The sequence below is a fragment of the Callionymus lyra genome, chromosome 4 (genome assembly GCF_982586985.1).
Source record: "Callionymus lyra chromosome 4, fCalLyr1.hap1.1, whole genome shotgun sequence".
In the NCBI taxonomy this organism is placed as follows: Eukaryota; Metazoa; Chordata; class Actinopteri; order Syngnathiformes; family Callionymidae; genus Callionymus; species Callionymus lyra.
This window is the reverse complement of record NC_141821.1, coordinates 2401943-2416962: the sequence shown is the minus strand read 5'-3', so window position 1 is coordinate 2416962 and position 15020 is coordinate 2401943. Positions and strand designations below refer to the sequence as shown.

General features: G+C 46.5%; 1 protein-coding gene across 1 annotated transcript; it reads right to left on the bottom strand.

The window, feature by feature from the left end:
* Window positions 1-435: 435 nt before the first annotated feature.
* Window positions 436-14784, bottom strand: cdk13 (cyclin dependent kinase 13). Its single transcript, XM_087788438.1, has 15 exons — window positions 14395-14784; window positions 13031-14121; window positions 11943-12515; window positions 10247-10384; window positions 10042-10181; window positions 9262-9432; window positions 9002-9191; window positions 8880-8936; window positions 8688-8789; window positions 8538-8615; window positions 6610-6726; window positions 6408-6539; window positions 5041-5237; window positions 2797-3279; window positions 436-1503 (listed from the first exon to the last, which is right to left on the bottom strand). Exons 2-15 carry the CDS (start codon window positions 14113-14115, stop codon window positions 899-901), a joined length of 4068 nt encoding a protein of 1355 aa, XP_087644564.1. The 5' UTR covers window positions 14116-14121; window positions 14395-14784; the 3' UTR covers window positions 436-898.
* Between the last annotated feature and the right edge of the window lie 236 nt (window positions 14785-15020).

The window sequence follows — 15020 nt, the reverse complement described above, 5'->3', positions numbered from 1 at the left end:
ATAGTTTATTTTATTGTATCACACTATTATATGTTATTAACATGTAACTTAAGTTGAACTAAAGTGTGTACGTGATGTGTGACTCTATTGTATCATCAGTGTGTGTGTTGTTGTGATGTGTGACTATTGTATCGTCAGTGTGTGTTGTTGTGATGTGACTATTGTATCATCAGTGTGTGTGTTGTTGTGATGTGTGACTATTGTATCGTCAGTGTGTGTTGTTGTGATGTGACTATTGTATCGTCAGTGTGTGTTGTTGTGATGTGACTATTGTATCATCAGTGTGTGTGTTGTTGTGATGTGTGACTCTATTGTATCATCAGTGTGTGTGTGTGACTCTATTGTATCAACAATGAAGTCTATTAAGGTTCAGTTCATAGTTCACTGAACTAAAACTTGATTCTTGAGATGATAGTTTAAAGAACACGTTGACTCTGCTGTGACGTCTCTTTAATAAACATTGAGGGATGAGATCACTGGAGATCACTGGAGATCACTGAGATCACTGGAGATCACTTTAGTACAAAAACACCTTTGATCTGCTCGTCGTCTCTGAAAGAAAAACTTGTGGCTCTGAAAAGTCCGAGGATACAAAAGGAAACTACATTACTGGTCGTTCTGTTCCGTCACGTCCTTCAGCAGAAACTGTCTCGGGTGGAGGCCTCGGGTCGGACCCGGCCTGGTCGTTGAAGACTCAGAGAGAGTTTAATTTAAAAGACAGCAGAATAGAAAACAAATATGAAAATGGTCAGAGCGGGAAAAGCTCATCAGTCCAGAACCAAGACTCTGCAGTTCCAGGCGGTTCTGGTCGGACCCGATGGTTCTGGTCGGACCCGATGGTTCTGGTCGGACCCGATGGTTCTGGTCGGACCCGATGGTTCTGGTCGGACCCGAGGGCTCAGTAAGGAAGGTTCCGTCCTCGGATCGTCGCCGTCGAGTTCACGTGAGGGACGAACCCGTGGGGGTGCGGTGGACCCCCCACCTGCGAGGGGGACCCCCAGGCCGGCGCCGGGATGGGCGGGTGGACCCCGTCCTTCCTCAGGCTGTGGTTGTAGGGGTGCAGGGAGCCCGGGTTGGGCGGGCCCTCCACGGACAGGGGGCTGTGATTGTACTCGAAGCGGTGGTCCTTGTCCCCGGTGAAGACCATGCCCGGGGGCCCGGGTCTGGGTCCGGCGAACACGTCCCTGACGGCGTGCGGGGGCAGACCCCCGCCCATCATGTGACCCATGAAGCTGTCCCCGTAGCCGGTGCTGGTGAAGGAGGGCAGGGGGGGCGGGAGGCTGTACTCGCCCCCGTACCCGGGTCCTTCCGCGGGGGGCAGCGGAGGGTAGTCCGGCTCCGGGGGTCTCCCTCCGTCGCCGCCGCCCGCCGTGATGGGAGGGGCGTGGCCGGTCTTGGGTTCGAGGGGGGGCTGGCGGTAGTCCAGGTCGGCGTGCGGCGGAGGCTCGGGGGGCTCCGGGGGTCTCTGGTCCGGAGGCAGGATGGAGACGCTTCTGTCCGACACTGAGACCAGAGAGAAGGTTTAGTAGAATGTATTGATTATTATTGATTTATTGAGGAACATCACGACTGAAGCTCTTTGAAACATCAGGATGAGAAGCAACAGAAAACTTTAATAAATCCTGCTTCAATAACAGCCAAGTAATAAAGTAATAAAGTAATACAGTAATACAGTAATATAGTACATAAGCTCAGCACTAACATAATAGTTGATAATATATATATATATATATATATATATATATATATATATATATAAAAAGTACTTTGACTCGTTCTGTTCAAATCACTTTTTATTTTGCTCCTTCACACAATTATTTCAGCGTCTTTAAGTCTTTAAGTAAATGTTAGATTTTGTGTAATAAACTGTTATAACTGTTGATACAGTTCATAGAACATAATGAGGACGAGTTGAGCCGAGATCCGCCTATTCATCCATCCATTTATCATTTATCCATCCATCCATTTATCATTTATCCATCCATCCATTTATCATTTATCCATCCATCCATCCATTTATCATTTATCCATCCATCCATCCATTTATCATTTATCCATTTTTCCATCATCCATTTATCATTTATCCATCCATCCATCCATCCACCCACCAATAAATGAGAAATAAACACTTCTTTACTTTGTGTTGTTTTCACCTGTGAGGTTGACGTGTGGGGATGGACTTCTGAGGGTGTGTGAGATAAATAAACTTATTCTACTGATCCGAGCCTTGAACTAGTAATAGCATGTAGGTTAGGTTACTTCAACTAGTAGCATCATCTAGGTTAGGTGAGGTTACTTCAACTAGTAGCATCATCTAGGTTAGGTTAGTTCAACTAGTAGCATCATCTAGGTTAGGTGAGGTTACTTCAACTAGTAGCATCATCTAGGTTAGGTGAGGTTACTTCAACTAGTAGCATCATCTAGGTTAGGTGAGGTTACTTCAACTAGTAGCATCATCTAGGTTAGGTTAGTTCAACTAGTAGCATCATCTAGGTTAGGTGAGGTTACTTCAACTAGTAGCATCATCTAGGTTAGGTGAGGTTACTTCAACTAGTAGCATCATCTAGGTTAGGTGAGGTTACTTCAACTAGTAGCATCATCTAGGTTAGGTGAGGTTACTTCAACTAGTAGCATCATCTAGGTTAGGTTACTTCAACTAGTAGCATCATCTAGGTTAGGTTAGGTTACTTCAACTAGTAGCATCATCTAGGTTAGGTTAAGGTAGAACTTTATTGAACCCTCAGGTCAGCGAGTCATTGGTTCAGTTAGTTCCAGGTGTGTTACACAGACGCTCACCTGGAGAGACCGGACTGGGCTCCGGGGGCTGTTTCAAGTCGACAGGTAGAGCAGCGCCCCCTGGTGGTCCTGCAGGGGCGTTGTTGCCTCCATTAGCAGAATCCTCGCCGGGTTCCTGCCTCTGAGCCTGCAGCAGCTGCGCCAGCAACATGGTCATAGCCTTCTGCGTCGCCGCCGCCGCGTCTCCCTCGGGGACGACGGGCGCCGTCATGGGGGGCGACGGTGGCTTGGGCATGGGCGGCGTCCGCGGGACCCCCGTCGGCGGGGGCTTGGCGGGGACGGGCTGGGAGACGGGGGGAGGCTCGGCGACCGGGTCGGCCGGGGCGAGGACTTTGGTGAGCTGCAGCAGCGTCTCCTGGTTGACCTTTGAACCCACCGACTGGACGAACTGAGCCGTGTTCACGGCGCTCTTGGGCTGACCCAGGAAGTTGAGGAGGACGGCGAGCTGCTCCTGCGTCAGCTGCGAGTTCGGACCCTTGGGATCTGAGATGGTGGGATGGACAGGTTTCTGTGAGTTTAATTCCTGCTCGCGTGAGAACCTGCAGATGCTCGCCTGAGAACCTGCAGATGCTCGCCTGAGAACCTGCAGATGCTCGCGTGAGAACCTGCAGATGCTCGCGTGAGAACCTGCAGATGCTCGCGTGAGAACCTGCAGATGCTCGCGTGAGAACCTGCAGATGCTCGCGTGAGAACCTGCAGATGCTCGCGTGAGAACCTGCAGATGCTCGCCTGAGAACCTGCAGATGCTCGCGTGAGAACCTGCAGATGCTCGCGTGAGAACCTGCAGATGCTCGCGTGAGAACCTGCAGATGCTCGCGTGAGAACCTGCAGATGCTCGCGTGAGAACCTGCAGATGCTCGCGTGAGAACCTGCAGATGCTCGCGTGAGAACCTGCAGATGCTCGCGTGAGAACCTGCAGATGCTCGCGTGAGAACCTGCAGATGCTCGCGTGAGAACCTGCAGATGCTCGCGTGAGAACCTGCAGATGCTCGCGTGAGAACCTGCAGATGCTCGCGTGAGAACCTGCAGATGCTCGCGTGAGAACCTACAGATGCTCGCGTGAGAACCTGCAGATGCTCGCGTGAGAACCTGCAGATGCTCGCGTGAGAACCTGCAGATGCTCGCGTGAGAACCTGCAGATGCTCGCGTGAGAACCTACAGATGCTCGCGTGAGAACCTGCAGATGCTCGCGTGAGAACCTGCAGATGCTCGCGTGAGAACCTACAGATGCTCGCGTGAGAACCTACAGATGCTCGCGTGAGAACCTACAGATGCTCGCGTGAGAACCTACAGATGCTCGCGTGAGAACCTACAGATGCTCGCGTGAGAACCTACAGATGCTCGCGTGAGAACCTGCAGTGTCGACAAAGATTCCAAGTGTTGGTTGAAGCACAGACTCCATGTTGCTGCACACAGATGTTAAAGCGAGAAAGATAAACAGAATTCACAGTGAAACAAACTCCACGACTGGTTCATTTCCTTCTGCGTGGGTTACGTTCAGAACATTTTGGATCAACAACCTGAAGCCTGGAGTGAAACATTTATTTTTACCAGCGGCTGATACACTTGGATTGATGCTCCTGCTAGAAAAGGTACTTTACTAGTTATACTGTATATTGTTTTATTGAGTTACATTTACAATTTATTCAAGATTGTATATTTTTTTCAATATTTTGTATCTCAACACTTTATTTTGCCTAGATTATGTTACTATTTAAGATTATATCTATATTTAAGATTATGTTACTATTTAAGATTATATCTATATTTAAGATTATGTTTATATTTAAGATTATGTTTATATTTAAGATGTTAATATTTAAGGTTATATTTATATTTAAGATTATGTTAATATTTAAGATTATATCTATATTTAAGATTATGTTTATATTTAAGATTATGTTACTATTTAAGATTATGTTACTATTTAAGATTATGTTTATATTTAAGATGTTAATATTTAAGGTTATATTTATATTTAAGATGGTGTTAATATTTGAGATTATATGTATATTTAATATTATGTAAATATTTAAGATTATGTTAATGTTTAAGATTATATTAATATTTAAGATTATATTTTTAGTCATTTATTATGTATTTCCATTTCAGATGCAGTTAGAAATGTGTTTTCCTCCGAGATAAATAAAAAACATCTTATCCGTCTAGTGTTAAATACTGTCGACTTGTGTTTCTTTCCATGACTCCTCACACACTTAATTTAACTTAAACGTTCCCACTCACCCAGCAGTGCAGAAGCTGCAGCCGTCTGCGCCTTCGTTCCTCCGCCCGCAGGGAAGCCCTGAGGCGTGTTGCTGCGACTGTCGTCCAGACCCAGTTCCTTCCGAGGAGCCTTCGGCGCCGTCAGCTCCTCTGGAATCTGCTTCTGACGTCGACGCTTCTTGCTCCACAGCTCGTGACAGTCCTGCCACAGAGGGAGGCTGCGGAGGAAGAGACGTGTTAGCCTCCAGAACCAACACGTGACCGAAGTACCACGACCACACGTGACCGAAGTACCACGACCACACGTGACCAAAGTACCACGACCACACGTGACCAAAGTACCACGACCACACGTGACCGAAGTACCACGACCACACGTGACCGAAGTACCACGACCACACGTGACCAAAGTACCACGACCACACGTGACCGAAGTACCACGACCACACGTGACCGAAGTACCACGACCACACGTGACCGAAGTACCACGACCACACGTGACCAAAGTACCACGACCACACGTGACCGAAGTACCACGACCACACGTGACCGAAGTACCGCGACCACACGTGACCGAAGTACCGCGACCACACGTGACCGAAGTACCACGACCACACGTGACCGAAGTACCACGACCACACGTGACCGAAGTACCGCGACCACACGTGACCGAAGTACCGCGACCACACGTGACCGAAGTACCGCGACCACACGTGACCGAAGTACCACGACCACACGTGACCGAAGTACCACGACCACACGTGACCGAAGTACCGCGACCACACGTGACCGAAGTACCACGACCACACGTGACCGAAGTACCACGACCACACGTGACCGAAGTACCGCGACCACACGTGACCGAAGTACCGCGACCACACGTGACCGAAGTACCGCGACCACACGTGACCGAAGTACCGCGACCACACGTGACCGAAGTACCGCGACCACACGTGACCGAAGTACCACGACCACACGTGACCGAAGTACCACGACCCTAAGTACCACGACCACACGTGACCGAAGTACCACGACCACACGTGACCGAAGTACCACGACCACACGTGACCGAAGTACCACGACCACACGTGACCGAAGTACCACGACCACACGTGACCGAAGTACCACGACCCGAAGTACCACGACCACACGTGACCGAAGTACCACGACCCGATGTACCACGACCACACGTGACCGAAGTACCACGACCACAAGTTTTACTTCAAGAATAAAGTCATACTTTTAATCTTTTCCTGATTCATCACAGTTTTATATTGTCATCTTCTTCATACAAATGACTGATATTTTCTATTTTCTGATCTGGAACTTCAACTAAAAACTCTCTTCTCAAAGGTATTCTTCAGGTCCTAAGAACCTTCAGCACTCACTCTGGCGGAGGCATCTTGTCCGGGTCCACGTCCCTCAGGAACTCGCTGCCGAGCGCCTGCTCCGCCGTGCAGCGTCTGCTGGGGTCAAGGTTCAACATGTGGTCGAACAGGTCCAGAGCGGACTGAGGGATGCTGGGAGAAAGAAGAGGAGGTTTCAGTGGACGGAGGAGGAAGGCGCTGGTGCCGGACGTGTCGGGCTCACAATGCGAACTCTTCTCTCAGGCGTCTCCGGTACTGTTTCTTCGGCTTCATGGTGTTGAAGAAGGGAAGCTTGATCACGTCGGGCCACATGGCGGGACACGGACTCCCACAGATGCGGCTGCGAGACACGGGTTTGTAAAGATCACTAATGACAAAGTGACTTTGTAGAACCAAAGTATTAATACTATCAGGTGAATCACTCGTTTACTTGTGGAATATAAATAAAAGAATCACTGCTTCTGTAACACAAGAACTTATGTCATCAAATGAACATTTATAAAGTGTCATCGCCAGCCTTTGTATGAAGTCAAATGTTGGTAAATAATGAAAAAAACACTGTTGCATCAAATAATAAAATAAACATAATTGTGTGTGCATGCATGTGTGTGTGTGTGTGCACGAGTGTATATAATTGTGTGTGCACGCATGTGTGTGTGCACGAGTGTATATAATTGTGTGTGCATGCATGTGTGTGTGTGTGTGCACGAGTGTATATAATTGTGTGTGCACGCATGTGTGTGTGCACGAGTGTATATAATTGTGTGTGCATGCATGTGTGTGTGCATGAGTGTATATAATTGTGTGTGCATGCATGTGTGTGTGCACGAGTGTATATAATTGTGTGTGCATGCATGCGTGTGTGCACGAGTGTATATAATTGTGTGTGCATGCGTGTGTGCACGAGTGTATATAATTGTGTGTGCATGCATGCTTGTGTGCACGAGTGTATATAATTGTGTGTGCATGCATGCGTGTGTGCACGAGTGTATATAATTGTGTGTGCATGCATGTGTGTGTGCACGAGTGTATATAATTGTGTGTGCATGCATGTGTGTGTGCACGAGTGTATATAATTGTGTGTGCATGCATGCGTGTGTGCACGAGTGTATATAATTGTGTGTGCATGCATGCGTGTGTGCACGAGTGTATATAATTGTGTGCATGCATGTGTGCACGAGTGTATATAATTGTGTGTGCATGCATGCGTGTGTGCACGAGTGTATATAATTGTGTGCATGCATGCGTGTGTGCACGAGTGTATATAATTGTGTGTGCATGCATGCGTGTGTGCACGAGTGTATATAATTGTGTGCATGCATGCGTGTGTGCACGAGTGTATATAATTGTGTGTGCATGCATGCGTGTGTGCACGAGTGTATATAATTGTGTGCATGCATGCGTGTGTGCACGAGTGTATATAATTGTGTGTGCATGCATGCGTGTGTGCACGAGTGTATATAATTGTGTGCATGCATGTGTGCACGAGTGTATATAATTGTGTGTGCATGCATGTGTGTGTGCACGAGTGTATATAATTGTGTGTGCATGCATGTGTGTGTGCATGAGTGTATATAATTGTGTATGCATGCATGTGTGTGTGTGTGCACGAGTGTATATAATTGTGTGTGCATGCATGTGTGTGTGCATGAGTGTATATAATTGTGTATGCATGCATGTGTGTGTGTGTGCACGAGTGTATATAATTGTGTGTGCATGCATGTGTGTGTGCATGAGTGTATATAATTGTGTGTGCATGCATGTGTGTGTGCATGAGTGTATATAATTGTGTGTGCATGCATGTGTGTGTGTGTGCATGAGTGTATATAATTGTGTGTGCATGCATGTGTGTATGAGTGTATATAATTGTGTGTGCATGCATGTGTGTGTGTGTGCACGAGTGTATATAATTGTGTGTACATGCATGTGTGTGTGCATGAGTGTTTATAATTGTGTGCGCATGCATATGTGTATATAATTGTGTGTGCATGCACGTGTGTGTATATAGTTGTGTGAGCATGCATGTGTGTGTATATAGTGTGTGTGTTTGTATACATCTATGCATGTGCATGGTTGTGTGCGTGTGTGTATAGTGTGTGTGTGTGTGTGTGTCAGCATCAACTGTGTGACACTTCATGAGAGAGAACACACCTGATGAGCTCCAACTGAGCCAGTTCTTGATTAGCTTGAAAGATGGGCTTCTTGGTGAACAGCTCTCCCAGGATGCATCTGTGTTTGAAAGGTCTAGAGATCAGAGAGGAACACGGTGACCCGGGGAACCACATCAGAAGGTGGATTTACCCGCAGCTCCAGACGTCGATGGCGGGCGTGTAGCGTTCTTCTCCCAGCAGCAGCTCAGGAGGACGATACCACAGCGTGATCACCTTGTTGGTGTAGGGCCGGCTGGGGGCGGAGTCAGAGGCGGAGTCAGAGGCGGAGTCAGAGGCGCGTTATTGTCCACGTGGACTTTGTCTCCTCGTAATGCAGACTCACCTTTCTTCAGAGTTGTAGAGGCGAGCCAGACCGAAGTCGGCCAGCTTGATCTGACCCCTGGTGGGAAGGAGCGAGACGGGTGAGAAAACGTGGCGGCGATCGTCAGCAGCTGACAAACGTACTTGTTGTTCAGCAGGATGTTGGAACACTTGATGTCTCGGTGCAGGAAGTTCTTCTTGTGGCAGTAGTCCAGGCCCTCCAGCAGCTGCCGCATGAACGACTTGATGTGGCTCTCGTTGAAGTGCACCAGCCCGGACTCCAGCAGACCCATCAGGTCGTGGTCCATGTACTCGAACACCAGGTAAAAAGCCCCTGGGACCAGAAGAAAGCAGCTTCCATGAGAACCTTTTCACCATCTTCTCGTTCCTACAGCCGACGTCACCTTTATCGTTCTTGAAGTCCAGGGCGTCCTCCTTGTCCGTGACGATCTCCTTCATGTTGATGATGCTCTTGTGGTTGAGCTGGCGCAGGATCTTGATCTCTCGGATCGCGGTGATCGGGAATCCTTCTTTTTCGTTGTCCAGTCGGACCTTTTTCAGAGCCACCATCTCAGCTGGAACAAAATACTTCTCACGTCAGACGTCATTTCAGCAGAAACACAACATACTCATCACAGAGTAAACATAATAGTCACGAGACTTCATGGATCATTTTCTTTGGATGATAAACTATTTTGTTTAGTTACAAAAGTATGAGGAAGAGGAGGTGACTCTGATCCTCCAGAATATGTTGGATTATTGTTGAAAATAGTTGAAAATTGTTGGATTACAGTTGAAAATTGTTGGATTATAGTTGAAAATTGTTGGATTATAGTTGAAAATTGTTGGATTACAGTTAAAAATTGTTTGATTACAGTTAAAAATTGTTTGATTACAGTTGAAAATAGTTTGATTACAGTTGAAAATTGTTGGATTATAGTTGAAAATAGTTTGATTATAGAATAAGTTTAGAATATCGGTCAAAGTCAGAGAGAGAGGCCACAAGATAAGTGCAAAACACACTCCAGGGCCATCAAAACAACATTCAAGTGGATCGGACTCAGCACACGACTGCAGGTGCTGTGTGGGTGTAAAATGAAAGAAGTATCTTCTAAAATGGAGAAATCCTTGCCTTTTAAAACACTTCTTACTAAACGTTAACGCTAGCAGGTGAAGCTGTTTACCTGTGTCTTTATCCTTGGCCTTGTACACCTGGCCGTAGGTTCCCTCTCCTGTGATGCCAATGATCTCAAACTTGTCCACACAGCGCTTCCCCCAGTCGATCTCAGCCTCCTTGAACTCACCGAACCTGGGGCCACACATTCTGAGAGACGCAGTCAATCAGTCCTGGACCAGATCACACAGAGGGGAGCGAGCGAGGACACGTACTTGGGTCTTCGACGAAGGGACTTCTTGTCGTCGAAGGGGCTGCGTGGGGACGAGGTGCTGGCCTGGAAGTCTGGAGGAAGAGGGAGCTCGGAGAGAAGCTGACGAACCTTTCGCTCCGTCTTCTTCTTTTCCTTCAGGCTAGAGAAAGAAATGGAGACACGTTTAAATGTAGTACAGGAAATTAATAGTTGAAAATAGTTTGAATTAAAGTTGAAAATAGTTGAAAATAGTTTGATTATAGTTGAAAATAGTTTGATTATAGTTGACATTTTTTTGATTATAGTTGAAAATTGTTGGATTATAGTTGAAAATAGTTTGATTATAGTTGAAAATAGTTTGATTATAGTTGAAAATTGTTGGATTATAGTTGAAAATAGTTTGATTATAGTTGAAAATAGTTTGATTATAGTTGAAAATAGTTTGATTATAGTTGAAAATAGTTGGATTCTAGTTGAATATAGTTTGATTATAGTTGAAAATAGTTTGATTATAGTTGAAAATTGTTGGATTATAGTTGAAAATAGTTTGATTATAGTTGAAAATAGTTTGATTATAGTTGAAAATAGTTGGATTCTAGTTGAAAATAGTTTGATTATAGTTGAAAATAGTTGGATTACAGTTGAAAATAGTTTGATTATAGTTGACATTTTTTTGATTATAGTTGAAAATTGTTGGATTATAGTTGAAAATAGTTTGATTATAGTTGAAAATAGTTTGATTATAGTTGAAAATAGTTGGATTATAGTTGAAAATAGTTTGATTATAGTTGAAAAGTTGGATTATAGTTGAAAATAGTTGGATTCTAGTTGAAAATAGTTGGATTCTAGTTGAAAATAGTTGGATTCTAGTTGAAAATAGTTGGATTATAGTTGAAAATAGTTGGATTATAGTTGAAAATAGTTGGATTACAGTTGAAAATAGTTGGATTACAGTTGAAAATAGTTGGATTATAGTTGGAAATAGTTTGATTATAGTTGAAAATAGTTGGATTCTAGTTGAAAATAGTTTGATTCTAGTTGAAAATAGTTTGATTATAGTTGAAAATAGTTTGATTATAGTTGAAAATAGTTGGATTCTAGTTGAAAATAGTTGGATTATAGTTGAAAATAGTTGGATTACAGTTGAAAATAGTTTGATTATAGTTGACATTTTTTTGATTATAGTTGAAAATTGTTGGATTATAGTTGAAAATAGTTTGATTATAGTTGAAAATAGTTTGATTATAGTTGAAAATAGTTTGATTATAGTTGAAAATAGTTTGATTATAGTTGAAAATAGTTTGATTATAGTTGAAAATAGTTTGATTATAGTTGAAAAGTTGGATTCTAGTTGAAAATAGTTGGATTCTAGTTGAAAATAGTTGGATTATAGTTGAAAATAGTTGGATTACAGTTGAAAATAGTTGGATTACAGTTGAAAATAGTTGGATTATAGTTGAAAATAGTTGGATTATAGTTGAAAATAGTTTGATTATAGTTGAAAATAGTTTGATTATAGTTGAAAATAGTTGGATTCTAGTTGAAAATAGTTGGATTATAGTTGAAAATAGTTGGATTACAGTTGAAAATAGTTGGATTACAGTTGAAAATAGTTGGATTATAGTTGAAAATAGTTGGATTATAGTTGAAAACAGTTGGATTATAGTTGAAAATAGTTTAAATGTAGTTCAGGTCCGAGCCAAACACCACAAACGCACCTCTCCGCCTTCTCGATGTGCTCCAGAACCGTGGGCGGCAGCGGAAGCGACGCCAGGCTAGAAAAGAGCGACGCCGTCACTCGCTCCTTCTCCTTCCCCGGCGTTGGAGCTTGTGTTTTCCTCTTGTCCTTGTGAACGGACTCATCTTTGCCCTTCGCGTCGCGATCCCTGCCGGTCTGCGGGTCCGTGCTCCGCTTGGCCGACCCGTCGGAGGGCGACTGAGGGCGGCTGGTCGGGGGAGTCCGGGGTCCCTTCTCCTGTTGGGGGGGCGGGGACGGGGGACGACCCTTCCTGGTGACGTGGTTCGATTTGGGACTGGGGTGCGGGGCCGACAGGGGTCCCTTCGTCGGCGTGGAGGTGTTGCTGGTTGCCTTGGCCTTGGCGGCCGCCTCGGCGGCGACTTTGGCCTTCTTCTGTTTGCTGAGCTCGGCTGCCAGGCTGGTCTTGAAGGTGATGGTGCTCGGCGAGAGGCTGGAGGGCCGACTGCGGGAGCGCGAGTGACGGTGGCGGCTGTGGGACCGCGAGTGCCTGGTGGACGAATACGGACTTTTGCTCCTGGTTCTCGCAGATCGCCTACGAATCAGAACAGATTGAATGAACCTGAAGATACTTCGAAGCAAATTATAAATCTTTATAACTTTTTGCAACAGATCTTTAAGACTTTTGAGAGAAAGGAATGTTTTTTTCCAATACTTTCTATGGACAGTTAATGAATATCTAAACATTCAAGTTACAGATGTATGTTTTGTAGTGTCTAACATTTAAAAGAGACCCAATGTATACACTTGGTAAGCACGGCAGTGAGAGAAATAAACTATCATTCATCTAAACTAAAGGTTTGAACATTAGAGCGAGTACCAAGCAATATTCATAACAATCTACGTCCCCTTAAGGGCGACAACAAAGCAGACATAACAACAACTCACTGGAAAACTACTGGACTATTAAAGCCGACACAAATGTTTGTGGAGCCCGAAAAGGTTCACAGGTTAATGAAAGTTAAATTAAAACTCCAGAACCAACCAAAAGAGAAAGAAAACATCACACGATGTCACTCGTTAGTTCATCCATCCTCGAGACGATCTTACCTCACGTCTGGACTTGGACTGAGGGACTTTCGGTACGGACTCCTGGACCTCCTCCTGTTGTACGGGCTGGAACCGAACTCCCCCTGCTCCGGAGGACTATGGCGACTGTAGCTCGGAGACCTGCGCCAGTTCAACGGACTCCCGGGCGACCGCTTCCTCTTGTTGCTGGAGTAGGAGCTCGGCGACCTCGGCGCTGCATACGCGCCGCCGTACGAGTCCGGGTCACGACTGTAGTACGCAGAACTGGGGGAAGGTCTTTTGCTTCCGTACGTCGGACTTCTTCTCGAGATAAGCGGGTTGTATCCGGCGGGTGACTGGTAGCTGTAAGGGAAAGACGTACCGAATGGGCTTTCGGCTTTGAGGCCGGGGCTTCTCCTGTAGGCCCGCGGGTCTTCACGGTCGTCTCTGTAGGATTGTGGAGGTTCTCTGTACGCAGACGGCGTCTCCTTCTCCGATCTCGTTTTACTTCTACGACTCTTTGCGTCCCGTTTCTCCACGGTAGCGTGGGCGGTCGTCGTCGTCCTTTTGCCGTTTCTGTCACTACTCCTGGCGGCGTCTCTGTGGTTCTTAGAACTTCCCACACCTCCGCCGCCACCCTTGCTTTTGGAAGCGTCTCTGTCCCGGCTCTGGTGCTCCTTCTTCTTGCTCGGATCCTTGACTTGTTTGCTCTTCTGCAGATGCTCTTCTTTGAGAGCCCGGACTCTGGCGTGACTCCTCTGCGGAGGAGACGCCGCCGTGTCACCGAGTCTCTCCACCGACACCAGGTCCGAGAGCTGCTGGTCCAGTTTAGGAGAAGGACTCCCAGAGAAGCGCTCGGACTGGGAGCTGACGTCATCGTACTCCACCAGAGTCTGCACTTCTGTCTCGAAAGCCCGGCTGTTGACGACGTCTCCCGGGAGGTTCCACGGGTCTCTGCCCTTCGTCTGCCGGCGTTTCTTCCTCCTGGAGGCGGACGAGCGCCTCTTGTCGCGGCGCCGGTCCCGCTGAGCGGCTCCGGTCCCGGCTTTAGTGCGTCTGTCCGGCCGGTTCCTCTGCGCGGACGGACTCCGGGGCCGAGCGTCTCGCAACACCTCCGTGTTAGGCATTTATTACTATAACAACAAAAAGACTAGAATACTTTAAAGATACTGGTTTGTTCTCGTGTGCGCCCCTCGCTGTGCAGCCAAACAAAACATTGGGGCTCCTTAGCTTAGCAACATTAGCATGAAACTAGCTTAAGCCTTGTTTTGGGTTAAAAGGATGAAACTCATCTCACACAACTGGATACCAGCTGATGTCACACAACACTGAGCATACTTTGTTTTTGTTTAAACATCCAGGTGTTGATTTCAAGCGCCATATATACACCTCACAACCGAACATACCCCAGAGTGGCTAAGCTAAGTTAGCCGCTAGCTGCTGCCCGGCTCCCATGTCGCGGGTCCGAGGTGCGTTTAAAACCGTTTAAATCCAGCCGCGGCGAGGCTTCCAGGTGGTGGTTGTCGCGTGTTTTTATTCCCATTAAAAGCTCTCGGTTACGGGGTCAGGCTCGCGTCAACTTGTCGCCTCCACATCGCAACAAGGAAGTGGCTACACACGAGTTAGCATCGCTAGCATCTCGTCCAGCGGCGTCTGTCAGCGACCCTGTCCCGCTGGGACACACGAACACACGCGGAGAGAACCGGAGCTCGAACCCTCCGTGGATTCAACGGTTTTCCTCCACGACCACCGGGCGCACACTGAGGCTAACACGGCTCTGCTCGGTGATACAGGCCCGGCAGCGGCGACCAATGACGCTCGGCGACGTCATCGGAAGCGCGGTGACGTCACAGCCGAGCGGGGGAAACCTCCACGAAACAAAAGCACGAAATTAAATTAAATTATTAATAAAATTAAATTTTAAAAAACGAGCGGTGACTATAAGATTTAAACTTCCAGGCAACCTTTGACCCGATCGTCAGTTCACTGGTTAAAAAATGACACAAAAATGACTTGGAATCCGATTGTCTGT